Below are 11,685 nucleotides of genomic sequence, written 5' to 3'. Positions count from 1 at the left end.
TAGACACAATCAAGTAGCAAATATAATACACCAAGAGCTTGCAAAGAAACACAAATTGGCAGACATCCACGAACCATACTACAAGTATATTCCACAGACAGTATTGGAAAACAACACGCACAAAATGTATTACGACAGAGCCATAATCACAGATAAAACAATTTATCACAACAGACCAGACCTCACACTCATTGACGAACACAATAAAATCACATACATTATAGACATAGCCATTTCAAATACTCACAATGTACAAAAGACATGCACTGAAAAAATTAGCAAGTACACAGAACTAGCCCAGGAAATAAGGCATCTGTGGAGGATGGGTAGGGTGCTTATTGTACCTGTCATTTTCTCCTGTACAGCTGTGATACCACACACACTACACAAAAGCCTGGGAACATTACAATTGAGTAGAAATACATATATCACACTACAGAAGGCCACTATATTGAATACATGCCACATTGTTAGGAAATTCCTGAATACAGACACACACACTGACACACTTATTTAATTTTAGTTTTGTTTTGGTTGCTATGCCTTGACTCTGGTCTGGCATAGCAACCGGTATGCCAGACCAGAAATACATTGTACTCAGACTTCAGACTTTTAATTAATTTTCCTTTTAAACAGTATATGTATTTTTTAATGAAAAATAAAAAGAAAATAAAGCATAAGAACTTAATAAACTGAGTACAATGTATTTCAACTGAGTACACAAATCCAAGGATCTTGTTTAGCACCTTTGAACTTTTGTTGCTAAATGGATAAAAGCAATGTTTGTTAAACATTACTTTTATCCTTGTTTCATCTAAGAGTTCCTTTTTTATTAATTAATTTTATTTACTGATTTAAATATTTAAACTTTATCAATAAATCATTTTATTTTTTATTTAAAGTTATCTTCCATTCTGGTGGAGTCAAGGGCCTGATAATGTGAATTTAACAACTGGGTATGTTTTAGATTTTTTAAATTTTAATAGACATTTCATTTTCATTTAATTTTAAATGAAATGTTTATATTTTACAGAAATCATGTCACTATGGTAACAAGTGATCATCTAAATGCTTTACTAACTAGCATATTAAATTTATTGAAAAGACATGCTGGAGAAGATGGACATAGTTGGATGATTAGTATTGCTGGTATGAAATTCTCATTAATAATTAAATAGATAATTTTATAAAAATATTGATCAACTAAGAATAATAAATGTATGATAATGTATATGATGTTTTTAAATTTAAATATCATTTTAAAGTTTTAAAAACTTCAAAAGTGATGTAGGAAAAAAAATTTATATTTTGCAGTTATTAAATTAAAAATTTACAAAACAATATGAGTTTACTTCAAATATTTTTATTGATTATTTTTTGTATCAATTATATAAAGAATATAGCATTTATAGAAAAAAATGACAAATTCAGATTTGAATAACAAAAAGTTATTTATGAATTTATTGTAAAAGTCAAAGCTTAGTTGCATTTTCAATATTTTCTCAGACTTGAAACAAATACCAGTAGTAGTTTATATTAGTACTAGTTGATTGTCTAGCATATAAGATGGAATATATGAAGTACTATTGCAAAGTTATATTAGTAATGTTCAGTTACTTATTTCACTATATTTATGAAGAAAACATAGTCGTTCATTTTTCCTTTTGGTTTTACTTGAAACCAACATCCATCTTTTGTGTAGTCTGCAACTAAAGAGGGGTCTAGACTCTAAATGCATCTTGCAGAATGATTATCACAAAGATTTCATTTGTCCATATGAGTGAAGTACATTCCTGTATGATAAGTCCTTAAAGTTTCAATGTGCTACATGAATTAGAAACATGTAGTTGTTTCATTTAATTTTTTGTCTTTAGACCCTGTGGACACAATAGAGCCTTTTTATCAACCTTATTGTAAGTGATAAAGTCCAGAATGGGGCAGCTGGATGGTGAGGGATGGGACCTGACATATCTGGGACAGATCATCTCCAAAAAGTTTCTGGTGTTTTTAAATCAATTTGGATTCATTCTCAGGTTTCCAGAGCAGTAGTCTGACAGCTTAACTGCTCAGTCTTCCAGCTATCTGTTTATTAGAAGTTTCATTGTGTATAATAAAACTTTTATTTAAAATGACATAAAATAAGGCCTATATTAAAGCATATAGTAAATTGAAGAATATAGTCTATGTTAAGTAATCAGGAAAACTTATACCAATTCTGATAAAATCAAAGTTGAAATAACATTCTCAAATAGACATTTTAGTTGGAAACAATTAATATTCCCATTTTGTACTTTCTAAGCCAGTAAGAAACACTACTATTTGGTTAATGTTTGCCTAACATTACAGAAAATGATATTGAAAAATTAAAAAAGTATAAAGTATAAAAAGTAAGCAAATTTATTTTATGATGATAATGACAAAGTAATAAATCGTATAATACAAATGTATGGTGGAAACATGTTTACTTTTTAATGACTGATTATAATAAGCAGAAATATTACTATTTGTTTTGTATTCTGTATGTATTTTGATATATACAGAATACAAAACAAATAGTAGTACATAATAATATTTTAATGCAAACACACTATATTCTGTACATGAATTGAAAAAGTACTCTGATATTATTGAGATTTAGCATACAATTGAATTTCATCAAATTGGATGTATTACTGTAATCCATTGTTTACTTTTAAATAATAATCATTTCATGAATACATATATTAATCATATAGCTAGATTTAATAGGTGAGAAGAGTACACAGAAAATGTGTCCAGAACAGAACAGAATGAGTCATATATATGTTACCGCTAAAGCTCGAAAGCTGTTAATGTGTACATTACCTAGCTAATCTGCAGATTAACTAGGGTGATCCGTTAAAGTTGCGAAAATTGTTCTATTTCTCAAATTATCTAGGTAATCTGCACATTATATACTAGGCACTCGGTAAAGTGAAAATAAGATCTTTGCTGGAACAACAGCAACGTTTCTGTATGCTTAAATTAACATAATGTTGTTTATTTAATTTTTGATATTTAAAGAATCAAGTTAATACAATCAAACAATCAACAAATTAGTTAGTAGAATCAATCATCAATCAAGTAAAAAACTGTAATACAAAAAATCAAACGGTTTAAAATATTATTACAATTAGGGAAATGGGGGATTATATAGATTACCACCTATGGAATTTTGGAACTTTGAGTATATATCTGAATTGAGGGGATAGAAACGAGTTCGACGATACCCTACTTTTGGACCAGAGACAAAAAATAAGAAAATTATCATACTTTTTTTGGCGATCACATGATAAAATTGTGCGTTAATGTTACCTTTGGTGACTAAATTGGCGGCTTGTCTCTGATTCTAGCAAACCAAAGAAAGGAAACAGTGGGGACGCACGTTCTAACCTAACCTATTTTAATAAATTACCATAATTATTACCAACCAAATTATTAGAATAGGTTAGGTTAGGTTAGAACGTGCGTTTCTTTCTTCACTGTTTTCTTTCTTCTGTTTGCTGGAATCAGAGACGAGCCGCCATTTTAGTCACCATAGGCAACATTAACCAATTGTTCTTACTTATTAGTGTAGTCCAGGGGTTGCCAAACTTTTTTAACCGCCGACCCCCAACAACTTTCCAACACCTCACATTGATCCCCATCGTAAAGTTTTGTTACAAGTGCAAGTGTGTGAGGATAAAAATAAAACGTTGTGATTTCTATATGAGCAAAAAAAGAAAAAAAAACAGGTTCTGACCTTTTTGCTGCATAGACCCCCAATCGACCCCTAGCTGCATCGACTCCCCCAATGATGTCACATCGACCACTTTGGCGACCCCTGGTGTAGTCTAAAGATTGGTGACACTTTGAATTACATAGCAATTGGTTTTTGTGACAAGCACACCTATTTGTGGTACATTTATTTGTGGCAAAGATCTTATTATCACTTTACCGAGTGCCTAGTAGGTAATGTGCAGATTACCTAGATACTCTGACATTACCTAGATAATTTGAGAAATGGAACAATTTTCGCAACTTTAACGGATCACCCTAGTTAATCTGCAGATTAGCTAGATAATGTACACATTAACGGCTTTCGAGCTTTAGCAGTAACATATACACTAAGTGAAGCATGTATGTAGATAAGAAAATAATTAAGAAACTCATGGTCAAATTAAACCTCTCTTAATTTATGTATTAAAATTGGATTTGATAGGAGTGGAGAATTTTAAAATAATTTTTAAAATCTTAGTTACTAAATTAGAGTTATATGTTAATATATATTTTGTCATTTTTCTCATTTCATTTATAGATTTTTATATATTTGTTCATCTCTTTTCAATATCCTAACACCATGTTTATATAATATGTCACAGATGATGATGTGATGATTGAGTATTGATACAATACTGATGAAAGCAATATAAGCTACAGAGTGTAATACCAAAACACAAATAGTGAACAGATACAATTAATACATTTGTGAGGACCCGAACAGGGGTCGATTGAGAGGTCCGAATTATGGGTTCGATCGAAAATTAAGAGCTCCTTTTCAGTCGATAAGGAAACGGATTAGGTGTCTCGATTGAACAATGCAATTGTTTTTTTTTTTGCGAATCTTTTAAACAATGGAAACGGTTAAATTTGAAGAAAACGCGACGAGAGAGAGGAATCGTATTCAGTCGCACGGTGACCTCTCCCGCGCCCTTCATTAGGTTTCGAATTGTCACCAGGTGACTATGAGAGACCAATGGAGAGGCGACGACGGTTAAGAAATCTATAAAACCGTGCGACTCGAGGAAAAAAGGTTCCTGGTTCATAGCGCTCCTCTCCTGGAATTTTGTGCTCCTGTTATTCTACAGCAAAGGCTAGTTCGACGTCCCAGGCTTCGTTTTGGCTAGCCCGTCCCTTCAAGACCCGCCCAGGTGCTCCGAGTCATTGGAGATCATCGATGAGAGTTGTGCTGTGCGCCCCGGGGCCATCGCTCTCCGCTTCACTTACGCTGGACGAACCTAAACGACTATCTGGACATTTGGACTTTTATCTTTGGAAAGGATTCGTTTCCCACCTTTGAATAGGCATTACGCCTCGTTATAAGACATTGTAAGAAAATTTATATATTTAATAAACGGGTTAAAAATGGTAAACCTGTCTCAAAGAGTCATTCTGCGCCCACAAGACAGAACGAACCGCTCGGCTGTCGAACACCTCACCCCAAATCGGCTGACCTCACACATTTTATTCACACAGAACAAAACAAGTGTCACAGGATCTTTTGTCGGAATCCCAACTTAGGCTGGATAACAGTGAAATTTTCCCACATTGGGAATGCATGTGATTACAGACAGAAAAAAAAGTTTCACACATAACAGAAGTAACCCAAAATTAATATTACCTTAAAACCACCTTACAATGTGAATATGAGAAAAGTAGGATAAGAAATTAGAAGGATAGAGATAGGAAGATCAATATCAAAAATCTTCGGGATTTTGTCAGGAGATACATTTCCTTGCTAGCGAGATGGGGTCCACAATGAATTCTAGCTTTCTGATTTTTTGTCTTTCGTTACAAATATTCCATTGCTTATCCAACTTTGTGATGATCGAAAGTCTCTTGTTCGGAAAGAAGCACTAATAAAATTTATATCCTGTTGAGCTACACAGTACTCACAGAAGCTTAACCTTCTTTGCTTTTTTGTTCTGTTTTTTCTCCCACTAACTGGACCTCTGTGTGTCCTCACTGAAATTGAGCTTAAGAATCTCCAGTTACTCTTTCCCCTTTGGACCTGTCGTCATCCTCTGTATTGTTCTTGATGTTTCTTGGAACATAACCTCACGTTGACAAAAGAAAGATTAGAAAGTAAGACAAGAACAAAGGAAAGACGTTGAGAATTAAAATAATCAAAACATGTAAATTTTAAATAATTAAAAAGGCGAGCAGCTACAATGTAAACTCTCTCTCTCTCACTTTATTTTTTCTTACCTCTTTTCTGTTTCTGTGGCCAAGAGAATGAAATTTTTTTTCAATCTTTTCTCTATTTTCAGTACTATAACTAAATCAGATTAATCCTTTTTAATTATTTATTTCTAGAAATAATCTGATTTCCAGATCTTTATTGAGGCAGAGTTTTAGAGAAGCCTCATCTATATGACTTACAGAATTGTGTTTGTTGTATAAATTTATTTGATCAATTTTGACAAAACTTTGCCATTTTCCATTAATTACTATGAAGAATCCAAAAATGAAATAAAAAATGGAGGTCCATGACTTTGTTTTCAAGATACAAAGTCCTAACAGAAGCACATGCAACAAAGCAATATTGTGCAAATTACGTGAGAAAGTTGAGCAATGTCCTAAAGTTATTAGCATATCTTCTATGTGGATTATAGAATCTAGTTCATTCTCAAAATTCGATGGGACAATTTTGATAAAACTTTGCAGTTTTCTGCTGATTGAGATAAAGAATCCAGAAATGTAATAAATGTAAATGTAGGAAATAGGAGTCTATGCTTTTGTTTTCAATATAATATAAAACAGGGCTGTGGAGTCGGAGTCGGAGTCGTGGAGTTTTAGTGTTTTAGCCGGAGTCGGAGTCATCAAAAAATCCGCCAATTCCGACTCCTTTTTACTTACCAACTTGTTATGTATATAAAACGGAAAAGTGTTGGAATCATGTCAAATTTGACCCTCCATGTTTCTTTTGCAAATCTACACGTTTGGAGACCTCCCAAACCCCTCAAAAAAGTCAGTAAAGGGAAAAAATTCGAGCGCGCGTGTGTGTTGGCATCTAATTCGTTTAATTTCTTTATTTTCTGTTCTGGGATATTAAACAATATCTCAGAATGGGTAAAATTTAAGAAATGAAATGTGGCACTGTAGCTTGCGTATAAAGGGGCATTAATACTATTAAATTTTGGTTCTTAATTAAAGGTCAACAGGGTGAAGACATAAAAGTTGTCATGTGTCATATCTCTTAATGAATATTTTACTTGTTATTAGCGTTCAAAATTTAAAAAAATAAAATAAAACTCGTCTCTACCCTCAAAGTAAGCTTTTTAGCCATTTTATAATAGTACAGTAAAACCCGTTAAGATGTTCTCGCCTAAGATGTTAGAATATATATGGGGACACGATTTAGTTCAACCACTTTAACGCTTAATAACTAACTCCTGTGTTAAACCATCTGACTCCAACTCTGACCACAGAAATTATTAGGCTTCAAACAGAATGAACAAAATCATGTCCCCCACCAGTAGCATAGCGAAGGGGGGCGGAAAAATTACGTTTTAGGGTGCGGCAAAATTTCACAATAAATAATAATAATATCTTGTAAGAATTTGAACCATTTTATTTCATATTTTCATCCACCTACGATTCGGACTGATTGAAATGAGCACGGAATTGTGTTACCATCTGACTCGCTGTCCGGGGATATCGTGCGCAACCTGTCGACCTTTTTTTTTTTTCTTTTTTTTTTTGCTTGTACGATTCATTCGTAATCACATACACCTCCAAAATCCAATAGAGCTAGGTCACTTGCGTTACTCCTATTTAAGTCTCTTTAGTTGCTAACTGTAACTGATTTAGAATCGGCATGCACTGCACATTATTCTTCGCATTGCAAAATGACATTGCGCATGCATCAGGAACTTCTGTTCGAACAAACCTCACCTGCCGTCCGGGTCAGCGATTTTAAAAAGGTGGCAACACTAGCATGGAATTTTTCATTACTTATTCTGTTACAAAACTGAATTTTAGTCTTTTAAATTGAGATACCTAAATAAGGGGGCGGCAAAATTTTTCCTCCACCCAGGCGGCTGACACCCACGCTACGCACTGCCCCCCCACACAGTCTATCATCCACACATATAGAAAAAACCTCGAATCTTTTGCATATCTCGAAATTTTACGGTGTCCTGAGTCCAAAAATGTAAAAATTTGGGAGGAGTCATTTTTTGACTGAGCGCTACACTTTTCCTCTATTATATATAACAGCAGGAAAAGTAAAAATTATTGAATACATATTTATATATTACTTAGAGAAGTCTTTTAGCTTTGGAATGAAAAGTTTCTACGCTCTATCTTTATTACAACTCTATTTATTGAATATTTTATTCTGAGGTCACGTGATGACATCAGAATTTCCGGGTCTCTTTCGGTAACAAATCCGCCCCTGGTCGGAGTCGGAGTCGGATGGTAAGGAAAAGTTGGAGTTGGAGTCGGTAGATTTTTACGCGACTCCACAGCCCTGGTATAAAGTGGGGTCAAAGTGACAATGTCTGTGCTGCTTGATTGCGCCTAACAGAATTTAGGGGTCAAATAAATAAAAAAAAAGTATAGCATGCACCTAATAGAAAATACACACCAAAAACAAACAGAATACAAGAACAAAGCAATTGACATCAACTGTGTTTAGTTTTGTTTGTTCTATAAGTAATGTGACCCATGGGTGATCTGCCAAGAGGTCTTTTTTGGGGAAACTGGACCCTATTTAAGTGTTAATAATGTGAAGAAAATCTGAAAAATTCCATTTAGACAGCTTGTTGGCCAGGTGTGAACTCACAACTGATTACCAGTGTTTAGTGGTTTTATTCACTTAGCCACTGGTGGGCATTGGCATCAGTTGCTTTGTTTTTGGATAACCTCTGTGTGCCTAGCCAATGCAAGGTTTGTCTCTCCCACGATCAGCAGATGCAAAAATAGTTCTTTCATGGTGGTGAGTGCAAAGTTTACCTGTCCATGACCATAAGGTACAAGGATAGCCTTTTCCATGTCTAAAAAATGCAAGGATTGCATCTTTCTTTCTGGCTCCATCTCAGTTCTATTGCAATACAATTTAGTCGTGTGATGTCCTAGTAATATATATTACTCTTTTATTTTATCACTTTTGATTGATAATGACTACACATAAATAAAAAAATATTACTTTTGAATAAATGTATTTTGCTGTAATCAAAAGAGAACATTTTAAGTATTTAGAAAATTATAAAAGTGAAACTTTTTAAATGTTATATTCATGAATCAGTATAATATAAATGAATAATATCAAAGTGATGTCATATGTGAATGAAAGTGATGGAATTTAACTTACAGGGTTATGATTAAATTAAAAATATAGTAAAATAGCAAGTAAACTTAATGTTTACATAAATTGTGAATATTTATTTATTTAGTTTCAATAAAACAAAAACAAATCAACCAATTTAAATATTATTATTTTAATTAGTTAAGCTGCAAAAATTTTATTGATTAAACAGCGTTTTGAAAAAAACATATATATTAACCATAATTTTACTAATCAGAAATACAATTTTTTTAAAGATTTTTAATACAAAGTTAAATAAGCTCTCTTCACTAATTAGTATTTAGAGATTTATTATTTAAAATTTATTCATATTACTTAAAATTTATTCATATTACTATGAAAAATTCTTTATATACAGATTCAGATTCATTTTATTAATAAAATACTGAGTTACAGTACATACCTGGTGCCATAGACATATAAGTAGGTGCAGACAAGAACATATTGGCATTATTACAGATCATTAACATTAGAGGCTACAGTAACATTACATGTGTAGTATATACAAAAGATGGGATAAAATAACAAGTTGTATGATACAGAAAACATATGCATTAAAATATTATACAGCAGAGAATCACAAAATACAGTATAAGACTATTTTTTATAAATGATAAGATTTTGTATTATTATCTAATATATAATATAAACTTTTTAACTAATTATCACATAATTGTTCAGTTAATATTAAGATTTATAAAAAAACATTGGTATTTCACTTATCTTTTCAAACAATGAAAATCAATAAAAAAAATTCTTTAATTGTATTAAATTTTCAAAACAATTTTTTTTTAGGTAATGGAGGGCAGATTGTCATTAATTCATCTGAAGAATTATTATATGATCCAATATTGCCTCTTGCTGAAAAAATATACAAAAATGCTGATAGTATTTTTCACAAAGAAGATTTAATGAAGGGATATTTAAAATCATCAACTGAAGATACATCACAAATTGAAGGCCAGCTTCAGGAGGTAAATTTTTAATTATTTAATTCTTTTTAATTATTTCACAATGTTTATCGAAATAAAGAATCATTCTATAAATTTTCATTATATTAATGTAAATATTGTAATTAATATATAAATATGTTAATTATATATTTTCTTTTCTTTATAAGAGATGTAACCAATACCAATATATCAGTGTATCAGAATATTCCTGATATATTGATATTGTGACTTTTTGTTTTTTTATATGTATCTTTCACATTGTTTTGCCATGGCAGGCATTCAAACATGATGATGGACATACCGTGCTGTGAAGCTAACATAACATAGACAGTACATTCTCTCTGCATGTGATTAGCCACAGATAACCATGTGACATATGATTGTTGCCACTTTTGGCAAGTGCCAAATTGGTAGAGAGCACTGCTTTGCAGGAGATCAGATGTTTATACAACAAAAATACCTTCAGTTTGTGCTATGATTAGTTAAAATTTGTCATGACTGAAGAGCATGGGCTATGTTATACATATGGTTTGTTGTCTTTTTAGACTCTATATAGTTGCTCATGCAAAATCAAACGATTATTCTTAAGATATGCAGCATACAGTAATATGCATCAATATTTTGTGTGTAGATTTGTATATATTACTGTGAGTTGAGTAATTTTAATGTTTAGATTAGTTTTCTTGATTTTATTCTGGTTCCAGAAATGCTTTATGTTGCTGCAAATGCAAATAATTTTTTCTCTAGAAAGTGACATAAAATTTTTGCGCAAGTAAAGAACAGGGTATTAATAAATTTTTATTTGTTTTATAAACTAAAATCAGTTCTTTAATATAATTAATAAAGATTTTCTTTCAAAAGTATATAACGGAATATGAATATGAAACGGAATCCAAATACTATAATGGAATATGCTTAGTGCACAAATCTTATTTTAAGCATCTCAGTTTTAACAGGTTTTAAGCAATTGCAGAGCAAGCTGAAGTGCTTTTGTTTATTCTACTTGTATCAAAAAACTTTGCAGACCAGAAACGTTTTATCAATAGACAGGCAACATACAAGTAATATCACCAACTTCAGCAATATTTCAAGTTAGTTAGTGATTTGGCAATAATTTTTTCAATCTGGCAATTTTCCTATACAATTATAAATTTACTTAAGGTGTGTTTGAATTTTTTCTGAAAAACAGAGCCAAAGTTAGTCCTAGGCAAACTAGATAATTACAGCTGCCCAAGGTTCAGATTCAAAAGAAACCTGTAAATTGATTTCTTCTTCTTTATCCTCGTTGTTTCCAATGTTTATATGGGATTGGCATTTCCTTCTCTAACACGTTTCTTTCATTTCTCCCTATTAAGGACTTCTTCTCTCTTAAGTCCCATCTGGTTTAAGTCTTCTTCCACTTTATCTTTCCAATGCATCTTTGGTTTTCCTCTTTTCCTCTTTCCTTTTATTACCAGTTTTCTGATTTCCTTTCCAACATAATTGTTGCTTCTTCGCTCTATGTGGCCAAACCACCTCAACCTGCATTCTTGTATCTTTTTGCTCAAGGGGCCTCCTTAACAGAACCTCTAATAAAATTATTCCTTATTTTATCCTTCCTTGACACTCCACACATCCATCTCAACATTCTTATCTTCTCCACCT

General features: G+C 32.1%; 1 protein-coding gene across 1 annotated transcript in view; it reads left to right on the top strand.

The window, feature by feature from the left end:
- Positions 1–11,685, top strand: part of LOC111622781 (ryanodine receptor-like) — a 420,607-nt gene that overhangs the window by 298,415 nt on the left and 110,507 nt on the right. Inside the window, exons 86-88 of the mRNA XM_023365203.1 lie at positions 903–956; positions 1,034–1,149; positions 9,884–10,062. Of these exons, the coding sequence (XP_023220971.1) occupies positions 903–956; positions 1,034–1,149; positions 9,884–10,062 (349 nt within the window). The remainder of the gene's footprint in view (positions 1–902; positions 957–1,033; positions 1,150–9,883; positions 10,063–11,685) is intronic.

This window comes from Centruroides sculpturatus, unplaced genomic scaffold (assembly GCF_000671375.1).
Source record: "Centruroides sculpturatus isolate CEXI.00-Female unplaced genomic scaffold, Cexi_2.0 scaffold157, whole genome shotgun sequence".
NCBI lineage: Eukaryota > Metazoa > Arthropoda > Arachnida > Scorpiones > Buthidae > Centruroides > Centruroides sculpturatus.
Note: the sequence above shows the minus strand (reverse complement) of the source record. Positions and strands in the feature narration are given on the sequence as shown.